At 57.8% G+C, this 13,804-nt stretch overlaps 2 protein-coding genes across 2 annotated transcripts; one reads left to right on the forward strand and one right to left on the reverse strand.

Moving 5' to 3' along the window:
- Positions 1-3,984: 3,984 nt before the first annotated feature.
- Positions 3,985-10,956, reverse strand: LTHEOB_11447 (AMP-dependent synthetase/ligase; the record flags this gene model as incomplete). Its single annotated transcript, XM_035508204.1, has 2 exons — positions 3,985-10,244; positions 10,320-10,956. The coding sequence occupies 2 exons, from the start codon at positions 10,954-10,956 to the stop codon at positions 3,985-3,987; spliced, it is 6,897 nt and encodes a 2,298-aa protein (XP_035366376.1).
- Positions 10,957-11,570: 614 nt separating this feature from the next.
- LTHEOB_11448 (Cytochrome p450 monooxygenase) lies at positions 11,571-13,368 on the forward strand (the record flags this gene model as incomplete). Its single annotated transcript, XM_035508205.1, has 6 exons — positions 11,571-11,666; positions 11,717-11,901; positions 11,951-12,647; positions 12,698-12,904; positions 12,972-13,079; positions 13,147-13,368. 6 exons carry the CDS (start codon positions 11,571-11,573, stop codon positions 13,366-13,368), a joined length of 1,515 nt encoding a protein of 504 aa, XP_035366377.1.
- Between the last annotated feature and the right edge of the window lie 436 nt (positions 13,369-13,804).

A 13,804-nucleotide genomic window follows, 5' to 3' on the forward strand; every position in this document is an offset into this window, starting at 1 on the left:
TCTCACAACGAAGCATAGAGTTCTCTAGGTGCCTACCCACTAAGGGTTCGCAACGTGGGCGGTGTGGATTTCCCCTTTGATAGACTCTGGAATCTGTTTTGTTGCGCAGTGCTGCGGTATCGCCCCAGGCTGAGCCCAACAGACTCGGTGACTGTGCCGACAGCGAGAATGCTTCTGCTTCTTAAGATATATTCACTCTACTGTCGCCCTTGGCGCACCGCTACTACTTTCCCTAGCGCCACGTGCTTTGATTCGCATAGCAATTGGAGGCTCGGCTTCGCTCCGCACGAGTCATGGTTGATGTTGGTATGAGTAGTCTGCATTTCACCATGGTTGCGGGAAGATGGTGAAATAAGTGTTCTCATAGTACATCTCGAAAAGTCCCTCAAAATATCATAAAGTTTGTGCAAGCAGAACCGCTGCACAGGCCGCTTGACACGTCCCGAACGCTGTGTTACACGCGATTATCGAAGCTGGTGCTGTCGCCCCTGACGTCGCTCCCCCACGTGAACCCTGCCGCTGCGTAGCAGGCCATTACAATGGCCGAACATCCAGCTTGACAGATGCCGTACGCACATGGACCCGCGCTTGCGACGCTTTGGAATATGAGAACTCCGCAGACACTGCTGCTTCGTAGTATTCGCGTCTTGGTTTGCAGGGCAAGTTAGATCGTGTAATTAATGTTCTGTTCGTTCATTGAATGAACTCACGGTGTCTCCGATTTCCATAGTAGCTCAGCTCGAAAATTATGTCGATTTCTGTAGCGAAGTACTGATGCGTCGAATCAAAGGTCGAAGGTTTCACTGAGGGAGCGAGGGTCTTTTAAGTCTTTCATCTAGTATTCTAACATAGTCTAAAGTGACATCGTCGATCCGTGAGCAGCCAATTAGCCATAGAACCTATCGAGTGGTGATGCCGCGCGCCGCTACTCTAGAAATCTGCTAGTCTTAATGCGGCTGCTAGGGATGCGCAAAGTGCCCTTGAGACTAGCACCATCCACGAGCACGTCCGGTCCGTTCATTCCCCACGCGCAAAACCCAGTTGCCGCCGTCATCGTTTTTAATTTGAGTCATTTCCATGATGTACGGGGGGCTACCTTGCTTACGTGACACGCACCGGCAAGGTTTTCGTGCTCTACATAGCCACGTATGGTTTAAGCAATGATTGATGTGGCCACGCTAGAACCGGTGGGGCGACACAACCGCCGCGTAATCATTGAGCGTAATTAGGCTGAAAAGTGAGTTATGCCAGTATCGGGTAAAAGACACATTAATGTACGAAGGGCTTATACGTCTTCACGAAAGATATCAAAACCTAAGTAGATTAATCCCCATCTAATCCACTCTTATACAGACCGCAGTTACGTTCGAGTTCTCAGTCATGGGGCAGAGGTAGTCCGGCTATATGCCGTACTGGTTACTTGCAAGGTGGTGGTTGGAAAAATGTCTCTTTCCGAAACAGTGGTTCCTCTCTAGCAGGATGAAGCACCGACCTTGTCTTCTGGAATGGGAGCTTCCTGCGTATGCCCCTTGCTGAAATGCCCTCTTCTGCCAAACTTTGCATTACTACCTCCAGATACCTAATCCTGGAATGCATGTACACTAGTCGCACCGTGTAACCCTATGATTAGGTTGGTGAGGATGCTACACCTCATTCGATGCATCCACCACAACCTCGAATCAGCCAAGCGGAGCGGATATCAACCGTTCCATCCATCTAGCTTGAACCAATGAGCCTTTGCTATGCTGAAGATCTACACTACATTCGCCCTCGAGGCATGCATCGGGTGGCAAGCCATGCGAGGAGCTTACTGAGACTTGGTCCCTTGCACATACCGGGTCAAATACTCTACTCCTAGCCCAACTGTTAGGTTTCTCTGCTCCATGGCAACGCAAATTCAAGCCTCAACCACTCACAGCCATTATAAGGTCACGAAGGGCTGTTATTTGTCTCTTCTCTTCGATAAATCCACAAAAGATCTCTTTTTTCATCTGAACACCCAAAAATGCCGGGCTCAGCCGAATGGATGTGTGATTTGTGCGGATCTACGCTTGGCAAGAAAAGGCGCGCGGCTCACAGGAAATTATTCCACCCAAAATGCACGCTGTGTCATGAACGCTTTGAGAGACAAGAAGGATTACGACGCCACCAGACTGAAGCAGTCCATTGCTTCTGTCTAGAGTGCAACATCTTCTTTTCTAACCCCAAGGAGCACAACCTCCATGCCCGCACCGCCAAACATGGCGCCCAGTACTCCTGCTGTGACTGTGGACACGACTACCCGACCGCGGGCTATCTCAACAAGCACTGCTGTAAGTGTGACACGGTGTATGGATCTACCGAACGGCTCAAACGGCACTTCAGATCGTGCCCCTCACACAGACCACGACTGCACGCCACTCGAGTCGAACCACAGGCTAGCCTCCAGCATAAGTGCGGGAAATGTAATGACAGGTTTGCGACCAAAAAGGCTTTGAAAATGCACAAACGTACACACAAGGCTCCTAGGATCATTCCGTGCCCGACAGGGGCATTGTGCAGCAAGAAGTTCCCGACGCCATCCGCTCTACTCAACCACCTCGAAAGTGGGCGGTGCCCTTCTGGGATGACACGTGCGAGGTTGAACGGGATGGTCATTGCACATGATCATCAGGGACAGATCGTTGACCATACTGCGATTGAAAACATAGACTCAATGAGGTAAGTCCTTGAGCTCCTCTCAAGCTTTCATCGCTGACCTTGACAGCCCGGATCGGGCAGCAATCGCAGGCCCAGAACAGCTAGCAGAGACAAGACTTGAATCATGCGAAAGCGAAGATTCATTTGATCGCCCTGCCATGCTCACCCCTTCAGTAAGCGAGGCCTCTGACGACTGGATGCAAGCTCACATGGACCGCGTTCCGGAGACACGGGTAGTGAGATCTACTCAGGATATCTCAAGCATCATCAACAGCAGCAACGGAGGCAACAACAGCAACCGCGAAAGCAACAAGGTCGAATACCGCCCTCGTGCGTGCCCGCTCTGCCCCCATCGCCCTGCCTTCCGCAGCGCGGCTGCATTCCAGGCGCATGTTAACTCGGCCGCACATGCCCCGCATCTCTTCCATTGCCCGTTACTGCTCGCTCAAGAGCTGGCTTCCGACAAAAAGCCCGTCAGGATCAAGTCGTTTTCTACGCTGAGCGGCCTTGCGCAGCACTTGGAGGCCGGGGCGTGTCGTGGAGGACTTATTTCATTTCGGCAAACGATCAAGTACGTCGAATCTCAGCTATCATTGCTGGGATTTGGCCATATTAGACTGTTGGTCGACTAGATTCTTAAAGTTGGTAGCAAAATCATATTCTGGATTGGAAGGAACCAATTACAAGCGTATAAGCTGCACCATACTACTCGCGCTCATGGCTAGAGAGTCTAGCATTGAGACTATGTCTGCAGGTGCTATATAGTCAGACCTACAATGCGCATTATCACGCAGTTGAGTAGATAATGGTCGGCCAATAAGCATATCCCCGAGACGTAGTTTACAAGCGATCGCGCGTTTCAGCCGGAATAATGGCTTTAGAAACTACTACTCAATTTGTAGCCTTCGACTAAAGAAAGACGTAGGATACGAATCTGAATCTGACATACATGAGCACAGAGTTTAAAAGAAAGGACAGCATCATCTAAATATCGCGCTACTCCGGTTGAGAGGGGCTTGATTGGAAAATTACCTTTCCCGATTCAAGCTGACACTCCAGAGCCGGATGTTCTTTCCAAGTCTGCTATTTCTGTAGCAGAATAACTCTCTTCTTATCGTGGGCCTGCTGGAGCTTCCCCAGATCGAAGGTGCAGTACGTCACAGTCGCATCCTGACTGACTAAGAGCTAGCGGAAATTGGAACGGGGGACCTAAAAGGTTATTATCGCGTACAAATTCTCAATTATTCCCTACTATACAAACTAAACAAACAAAACATATACTACAGACGCCGACTAAACCCCAACTTAACACAACCCCGCCAACGCATCCGCCGTCGGCGAATCAAAAATATCTCTCAACCCCAACCGCAAACCCTTCTTCTCACACTTATCCATCAACCTAACCGCATCCATACTCTCCGCCCCCAACTCCCAAAACGACCGCATGCAGCCCACATCCTTCCTCTCCAACCCCAAACACTCCGCCATCGCCTCCCTGATCCTCACCACCCTCTCCGCCCTCTCGCTATCCTCCCCCGTTCCAAGCTGCAACCGCACCGCAATCTCCTCCTCCTCCCCCGGCGTCGGCAACCCCCCATCATCACTCTCCACATCCCCTTCGCGGCGGCCACCAGCGTGGCTCCGCCTCAACGCCTCCGTCATCGCCCTCACTCCACCACCCTGAGATGAACACGAGCCCAAAATCTCCAACGCCCCCGCAAGCGCCTCCTCCAGCCTCTCCGCGACATTCGGCTCGACGACGCCGGTGTCCCACTCCAGCTCGACGTGCAATCCAGCGTCTTCGCCGTCGTCGGTGAACTCGACCATGACGGGGAACTTCGCCACGCCGCGCGGCCGGCCACCGCCTTGCTCGACGGGGATCTCGACGACTTCTGCCGCGTTGGTTGATGAGAGGGACAAGCCCTTCCGCCGCTCGGCCGACTCGGTCGCCGTGTGGAAGGCGACGACGACGTCGACGATGGGGTTGGCGAGGCTGGGGGGTGCGGGGAGCTCGCCTCCCGCATTGCTGCACGCGTCGCTGTCTGCTTCGTCAACCTGGCGGAAAGCGGAGGCAGAAGCGTCGGCGCCAGCTTGGTTAAGCACCCGCCTCAGCACGCGATGCGGCACGAAGCGCGCAAGGGCGGCACTGCTGCGGGCGCGGACGGTGGCGAGGAAGGACGCCAGATCATCATCACCATCTTGTCCTGATCCCTCTCCCTCTGCGCCGCCAGTGACGCTCTCGTCATCGACGCCATCCCACGGCAGCGGCACGACCAGCCGATCCAAAAACAAGCCCGCCATGCGCTCCGTCCCCGCCTCCGTCCGCAGCGTCATCGGCGCGCCGAGCGCCATTACTCCGTTCCCACTACCACCATCAGCTGGGTGAAGTGATCGTAGTGCCAGGAACGTCGCGGCGAGGGCTAGCTGGTGCATGGACAAGCCGTGCTCCATGGCGCGGCGGGCGAGGCGGTGGCGCAGCGAGGGGCGCAGCGTCCAGGTTGTCAGGCCGCCGCGGAAAGTAGCGGCCGGAGCGGGCTTAGCGAAGGGGTGGTGGTTGTGCCGGGGTAGGGCGGGGCGACGGGCGGAGAGGGCGGTGTGCCAGAAGGTGGAGGTTTCGTTGTCGATGGTGGTGGTGGGGGAGGAGTCGGGGTGGGCCCAGTGGGACCAGTCGAGGTAGGAGAGGTTGGAGGACGGGGAGGGGGAGGAGGAAGAGGGGGAGGGAGAAGAGGAGGAGGAAGAGGTGATGCGGGCGTAGGCAGCAGACGTCTCCTGCAGGACTCTGTACAGCGTCGGCCCGTCGCCGACGATGTGCGACATGACGAAGACGAGGACCGTCTTCCAGGGCGTCACGGCCGCGGTGTGCAGCTGGATCAGGGCGTCGGCGAAGGGGTCGAGCGGCCGCTGGATCTTCTGGGCGAGGAAGTCGGCGACGGCGTCTTCGCTGCATGTAGCATGGCTGGCGGCGAACGAGGACGGCTCGGATAGAGAGCGCATGATGACGCCGTCGTCGAGATGGTAGCGCGAGCGCAGGACCTCGTGCGTAGCCACCGTCTCCCGGAACGCGCGGTCGAGCGCGTCCAGGTCGACGGCGCCGTAGGCCTTGCAGGCGTAGACGATGTTCCACACGGGCGAGCCGTCTGCCAGCATCTGGTTCAGCACCATCTCCTGCTCCAGATACGACGCCGGCGTCTTCTCCTCCCCCCTCGGCACCTTCGCCGTCTCAGCGAACGGCTTGCGTGCCTCGACGGCAGGCTTTTGCGCCAGATGCTCGTCCAGCGCCGCGGCGAGGTCCCGCAGCACCTGGTGCCGGATGATGGTCCGCAGCGGCACGCTCGCGCCCCACAGCTTCGACAGCTTCTGCGCCAGGCGGATCTGCAGCAGCGAGTGGCCGCCGAGGTCGAAGAAGCGGTCGAGCGCGCCGATGGGCGACTGGTTCTGGTCGCGGCCCAGCAGCTCCGCCCAGGCATCCGCCACAGCGCGCTCGGTATCCGTCTTCAGCGGCTCCAGCGCGTCGTCGCGCTGCATGTGCATGGCGGCCAGCTCCTTGCGGTTGACCTTGCCGTTCGGCGACAGCGGCAGGGCGTCCAGCGCCGTGACGTTGCTGGGCGTGCTGTACTCGGGCAAGTGATCCCGCAGCGTCTGCATCAGCGCGCGCGTATCGACCGACGCAGGCGTGACGAACGCCCGCAGCGCGCCGCCCGTGACGACGACAGCGACGTTATCGACGCCCAGTCCGGGTGCACCCAGCCTCGCCACCGTCGCCTCGATGTCGCCGAGGTCGATGCGGAAGCCGCGCAGCTTGACCTGGCTGTCGGTGCGGCCGATGATCTCGGTGTCGCCGTCCTCGTTCCAGCGGCCCATGTCGCCCGACCTGAACATCTTCCACCCGGGCCGGAACGGGTCCTGCAGGAAGCGGTACGTGGTTTCCTCGGGGTTGTTGCGGTACCCGCGCGAGACCTGCAAGCCAGACGCGACGAAGATCTCGCCCGCGACGCCCGTCGGCACGGGGCGCCCCATGGCGTCGAGGATGTAGAACGCCACGCGCGGGATTGGCTTGCCGACGGAAATCGGGCCGTCGGCGCGCAGCTGGTGCGCGTTGGTCATGAGCGTCGTTTCGGCCGGGCCGTAGCTGTTTTGCAGGATGCGGCCCGGCAGCCAGCGCCGCGCGAGGGCGACGGGGAGCGGCTCGCCCATCAAGGTGACGACTTTGAGGTTGGGGTAGTCGGCCGGGTCGAGGTTGGTGACGAGCGAGGGCGTGGCGACGATGGCGTCGACCTTGGTGAGGTGCGCGAGCGGGTCGCCCGGGTCCTTGAGGACCAGCGTTGCGCCGTAGAGGAGGCTGGAGAAGACTTCGGTGACGCAGCAGTCGAAGCCGAGTGAGAGCAGCTGCGCGTTGCGTTGGCCTGGCTTGGAGCGGAGGCGGGTGGGCGCAAAGGAGAGGACCGAGAGGATGGGCTTGTGTTCGAGTTGGACTGCCTTGGGGAAGCCCGTGGTGCCGCTGGTGAAGAGGATCACGGCGAGGTCGTGCGGTGCCGCTTGGCTCTTGGGGACGAAGGTCGAATCTGACTCCGAGGCCAGAATCGTCTCTACGTCCAGCTGCACGGCGCCTGCATGGCCAGAGTGGTTCTGTCTGATGGAAGCGCTCGGGTACAGAACGACCGGAGGGTGGCAGAGAGACAACATGTAGCTTTGTCTCTCGGCAGGGAACTTGTTGTCCACAGGGCAATACGCAGCTCCCGTCCGTACCACTGACATAATCGCCAAGAGCCAGTTGATTGAACCATCGGCAATGATGCAGACAATATCCCCAGCCTTGACGCCGTGCTGAACGAGGACCTTTGCAACCCGCCGCGTCTCCGTGTCCAGTTCGCTGTACGTAAGACTCCGATCCAAGCCTTCGACTGCAAGCTGGTCTGGGTACTGAGACAGCGAGAGCTCGAACGCCTCGGCAAGAGTCTCGGGCCCCACGTATGGCTCGTCGATGTAGTCGGAGCAGTTGAGACTGGCATGCTGTTCTTCCTTGCTGAGCATGTTCTTGGCCACTTCGCCAACAGGACCAGCCGCGCCAGACCTATCACCGAGTAACGCGAGGACGTTCTCAAAGTGGTTGATCATACGCTCGATCATGGGTGCGCCGAAGTTCGAGGGACGGAACAAGAACCTCGCATCCAGGCAACCCTCAATAGCATCTACCATGATAGTGAGCGGCGTCTCGGTAGTTTCGGCAATTGAGATATCGTATGGTGTTGCAAACCGCGCGTTCGGCCATTGGTGTCCTGGGAAGTCGTACTGGATGGCCAGTATGGTGTCGAAGTAGTCAGTGCCCTTCCTCCCCGTCGCCTCTTGCACAAGGGAGTTCGGAGTCCACTGGTAGTCGAGGAGCTGACACATGGACCTGAAGACCTGCCTGACGAACTCCGAAACAGTTGCGTCCTCCTGAAGCGCAACAGGCATCGGGAGCGAGTTAATCAGCGGGCCGACGATCTTCTCCACGCCTTCCAGCGGCAGACTTCTGCCCGAGAGCACCGTTCCCAAAACCACCTTCTGCGAGTCGCAGTACCGAGAGAGAACCACAGCCCATGCAGCGTACACGAGAGCAGCCGTCGTGACGCCGTACTCATTCGCAGCCACTTCAAGATCCGAGATCTTGACTTTCGAAAGCTTGCGGCGTCTCTCTGACAAGAACTTGGAGGTTGCGTCTTCCGGCGGAGGAACACGGAGGCGCGGGATGTCTTGAACGTCTCCAAGCTGTGCTTTCCAGAAGTCCTTGGCCGCTGAGGATTCGCGCTGGAGCAGGCGGCGCATGCACCAAGCAGCGTCGGAAAACTGGGGAGTGGGAGGAAGCTCTCTGCCGTGTAGAAGCTCCCAAAGGTCGTTGAGGATGACACTTGCCGACCAGCCATCTATGAGTGAGTGATGGACTGTCCAGATGAGACGGCATCGGACACCAGGCAAGACTATCACCCGTACGCTCGAAAGAGCCTTGAGGTCCTGCTCTTCGAACGAAGTGAAGTCTTCCGGATCAATGGCCCCTGAGACATCATACTCCCTTTTCCACTCATCTTCCGACGAGACGACGTCTTCCTGCCAGGGGATGTCAACGTCCTTCTGCAGCAACTGAAGCGGCTCAGCTGCATCCAGCTTGAAAGATGACTGCAGTATCGAATGTCTCCGGGAAAGCTGCTTCCACGCCGACCGTAGCGCGCCCAAGAAAGTCTCGTCCGCCCCATGATCGAACGACACCCCAATCTTGATGAAGTTCAGCGACGGATCGTCGACCGTCCCCCGCACCATCCGGACCTGCATATCCGTCGCCGGCGCCGCGCTTTCCTCACCCACCACCTCCGCCCACCTCCTTCTCTCTTCCTCATCACCTCCCCTCGCCTCCTCCTCCTTACCACCACCACCACCCCCCTCCACCCCCACCCTCTTCACCGCCCCCGCAATCCCCCTCACTGTGTCATGCACAAACACCCCCACAACATCAATCACAAACCCCAACCTCCTAAGCGTCGAAACCAGCATCACAGCCGCCAGCGAGTGGCCCCCCAACGCACGAAAACTCGCACCATCATCCACCCTCGCCTGCACGACCCTTAGCACCATGCAGACCGCATGCCTGACCGCCTCGAGCGCCGTCAGTTCTTTGCCCGCGTCCCGCACGCCCTGCAGAAATACTTCGGGCGTGATGAACGCCGGCAAAACCGTCGCCTCGTGCAGCGCCGCCAGCGCCTTGCGGTCGACCTTGCCGTTGCCGGTCGAGGGGAAGGCGTCCAGCCCGTGGATGTGGTCCGGGACGAGGAAGGCGGAGGTGGTGTGGTTGGACAGCATGAGCTCGCGGAGGCCCTGGGCGGCGGAGGCGGGGGTGACGAAGCCGATCAGCGTGCCGTGGTGGGAGATGGCGGCGGCGGCGAGCGCGGGCGAGGAGGACGGGGAAGAGGTGGAGGCAGCAAGCATGGCCGGCTCGACCTCGCTCTCCAGGTTCACCAGGAAGCCGCGGTTCTTGACCACCGCGTCCTTGCGCCCGCAGAACGCGAAGCCGTGCTGCGTACGCCGCGCGTAGTCCTTGGTCCGGTAGAACCGCTGGCCGTCCCTCTCGACGAACACCGCCCGCGTCAGCTCCTCATCCCCATAATACCCGACCGCCACGCCCGTCCCGCCGAGCAGCATCTCTCCCTCGGCCTCGTCGCCGACGACTTCGTTGCCCGCGTCGTCGACCAGCAGCACGCTGCAGAACGAGATGGGCGCGCCCATGACGACGGGCTTGCCGGGCGCCATCTCGGACATGAGCACCGTGCACGTCGCCTCGGTGGGGCCGTAGATGTTGATCAGGCGGCGCCTGGGCGCAGTCCAGGTGGGGACGATGAAAGGTGGCGGGTTCTCGCCGCCCATCATGATGAGCGTGGCGCGCGAGTAGTCGTGCGAGGACGGGTCCATGGCGGAGAGGATGCTGGGGGTTACGATCCAGATGTGGCAGGTGGACGCGACGGATTCGAGGGTGGATGGGCTGGCGAGGACGAGGGTCGCGCCGTTGCAGAGGGTGCTGCTGATGACGTAGGTGCAGGCTGTGGGTGGGTGGTTAGTAGGGGGGGGTTGGGGAGAGGGGGGAAGGGGGGGGAAGGGGGAAGGGGGTGGCGCACCGTCGAAGGCGAAGGAGAAGATGAGTAGGACTCTGCTGTCTACGCTGGCGTGCAGATTGAAGGGGAGCTCATTCTGCTCGGTTACGAGGGCGGATATTGATCGTTGGTTGACGATGACGCCCTTTGGCTTTCCTGTCGACCCGCTGGTGAAGATCAGGTACGCCCAGTCGTCAGGAACCTGTCCGGCTGGATCCTCGTCGTGTGGGGAGTCGGGTGGTGTTGCTGGGTTGCTTGCCACACTGCCATCGTGTGGAATGTAGATGACCTGTTTCTTTTTGGAGCCGGTGAATGCGGTTTGGTTGGTCGTGACGACAAGCTTCGCCTCGACCCGGCTCAGTGTGTTCTCAATCCGGTCGTTGCCCCAGGTATCCAGGTCGATTGGGACGTAACAAGCCCGCAGCTTGTGGATGGCCAGAATCGAAACAATGGCGCCAATGCAGCGTGTTGAGAGAACGGGAACAATGTCCCCTGGCCGAACGCCATGTTGCCGTAGTTGGAGGCTGAAGTTGTCCGAGAGTTCGTCTAGCTCTTGGTAAGTCACTTGCTTGGAAACACCACTTACGTTGCCGTCCTCAACAGCAATCGATGAAGGGTGTGCCGCGACCTGCTCGCGGAAGAGTTGAATGAGGCACTTCATTGTGACGAATGTTGAATGGCTGCAGGTAATTGGAAGGTGGGCCCAGAAAGCGGGTGGTGTGAAACCGGAGATGCGAGATTCTCACCCACATCCTTTGGACCTGATCATCACCTTATCATCACTGCATCTTCGAGGCCAAGAGAATGTCGGTGCTCGAGAACTGAGGTCCGGCGCCATATTCTCCGGCTGCCGAACAACCACCGCTCCACTTCCCCATCGGGCGTACAAAGACCGATCGTCTCGCTTGGCCTTACGGAAAAATCCGCCCCGTTAATGATCGGTCGCGCAGAATTCCAGACACCTGGATGTCTCGAATCTCGAAGTTCCCCGCCTGCCGCGTGGGTTCTCCACAAGTCTCCACGCGGAAGATATTCACGGCGAATATCCACGGATGCCTGTGCTTGGCAGCCAACCAGATGATATGAGACTCACCCTACCAATTTTTGATCGGCATCTCAAGGGTGTTGTCGGCAAGTCACCGTTTACCTTGCATTAACTACCGCGTGGGAACCCGGTAGGATGGGTAATCCCTCGTGGCCTTCTCCATCCCGTTCCCCAGTGAGTGGTTAGAAGCTCGGCGCATTCTCGGGATGGCTACAGTAATTGCAGGTAGCATGCACATCGGTGCCATCGTTGCGGCTCTGGCAGCTGCCGTGGTCCTGATCGTGAAATCACCTGCCGCTCGCAGAATTCTGGATGTCTTACTAAACGTAAGTGTATGAAACGACAAGCAGCACAATGCTTACTCACAAATCCACAGGCGATAGTGTCAAGACTCCACTTCATCCCTAGCATTGAGGATGGAAAGAACATCAGGGGCCCTGCCTACAAATTCCCAAATGGCAACACGAAGGACAAGTTTCTTCGTGGAAGGGAGAATTCGTATGCGTGGAACGAAAAGTACGGCAGCATCTACCGAATCTGGGCCGGATCAACCCCAGAAGTGTAAGTCCAGCTCCTACAATTGCTCTTCTCAACTACTAACCCAAAACAGGGTGCTCACCGACCCCAAAGACGTGCAGGCTCTATACAGCCATGCCTCCAACCACACCAAAGACAAGACCGCAAACATCGGCTGGCTCTTCAGCCAGCTCCTCGGCGAAGCCATCGGCCTCATCAACGGCAACCGCTGGACCAAGCTCCGCAAAACCCTGGACCCCATGTTCTCGCACAAGCAATCCCTGCAATACCTCGACTCCTTCAACGACTCCGCCACCACCTACTGCAAGAACCTGGACCAGTACGCCGTCGATCGCAGCAGCAGCGACAAACAGCACTTCACCGTCAACGCCTCGCACGCGCTGATGCGCTTCCCCTACTACGAGGTCGCCAAGCTCTTCTTCACCGACCTCAACCAGCACGAGGTCGACCGCCTGTGGGACCTCGGCCAGCTCTTCACCGCCGTCTTCGCCGGCGCCATCGACGGCGGCATCAACCGCTCGCCCCTCGCCAAGTGGCTGAACCTGCCGTCGTGGCAGCGCGCAAGGGACTACATCGAGCAGTGGGAGGCCTTTACGCGCGAGGCCGTCCAGCGCCGCGTCGAGGCTGGGATTCAGGACCCGCTGGTGTCGCTGTGGCAGAGCGCCGAGGCGGGCGAGATTGATAAGCAGGAGGTGCTGCATACGCTGGCCGAGTCGCTGTTTGCGAATCTGGACGTGACGACGCACGTCATTTCGTCCTGTGTCATCTTGGTAAGTACCCCCAACAGCCCAAGAGAATAACGAAACTTACATGCTCCCAGCTCGCCGACAACGCCAATGTCCAAGCAGACCTCCGCGCCGAGTTCGCCGCCCACGCCTACGACGTCAACGGCTACCTCGGCAAGCGCGACACTCTGCTGCACTACTGCCTGCTCGAGTCGCTGCGCCTGCAGCCCGTCCCGGCCTTCACCCTGCCTGACAAGCCGCCGCGCGAGCGCATCGTTGCTGGCTACCGCATTCCGAAAGATGTCAGTCAAGTCGTCCAGATGAAGATAGGAGCAGAACAAGCTCAGCTGACGAAATGCCCTGTGCCAGACCACTATCCTGATTGACTCGTACGCCATCAATATCCGCAATCCCTTCTGGGGCCCCGACAGCCGCGTGTACCGCCCGAGCCGCTTCGCGAAGATTCCACCGCAGCAGGTATGTCTCTTTGGTTTTTTGTCGTGTAGGGTTCGATCTAGTTTGCTAACACTAAGGTTTGCGGTAGCTGAGGTATAATTTGACCACGTTTGGGTACGGGTCGCGGAAGTGTCTAGGCTACAATGTCGGTGATAAGATGGTGCATGCACTAGTGTACCAGCTGTTCAGCCAATACGAAGTCTCAGTGAGGCCGAATATGAAGCAGAAGAACGACGAGCAGTTCAACAGAGACAAGAGTAACTGGCTGGCGTTGTATGATGTTGAGCTGGATATGAAGAGACGAGTTTAGTTTATGGTAGTTACGAACAACATAGTGAATAAAGAGAGTTGGCAAAACATATGCGTAAGACCATGCCACTTCTACTACTACCTCTTCAAATATGGCTGCGAAATCACCGCAAAAAGCCACTTCACGGCATCAGTTTATTGCACACCGTCTATCATGTTTAATCTTTGATGATTTAGCGGTTCACTCCACACTGAATGCATGAATGCTACCTTACCGATTTTATCACGAAATTGCTTACAGATTCCCGTTCATTCTCTTTCCCGAGTAGTAAGTGATGCTGGCCATGCATCTGCGTAACTCAATATCGAGAATAAAAGGAAGTTTGAACAATTTCGGGCAAATCAGGCATAGGCCAGCTAATCATTAGGCTTATATTGTCTCATTCAAAAGCATTCCTTAAATAGACTAAAGTGAAATAATGTATAGATAGAACATA

This window comes from Lasiodiplodia theobromae, assembly GCF_012971845.1.
Source record: "Lasiodiplodia theobromae strain AM2As chromosome Unknown scaffold_49, whole genome shotgun sequence".
Classification (NCBI taxonomy): Eukaryota; Fungi; Ascomycota; class Dothideomycetes; order Botryosphaeriales; family Botryosphaeriaceae; genus Lasiodiplodia; species Lasiodiplodia theobromae.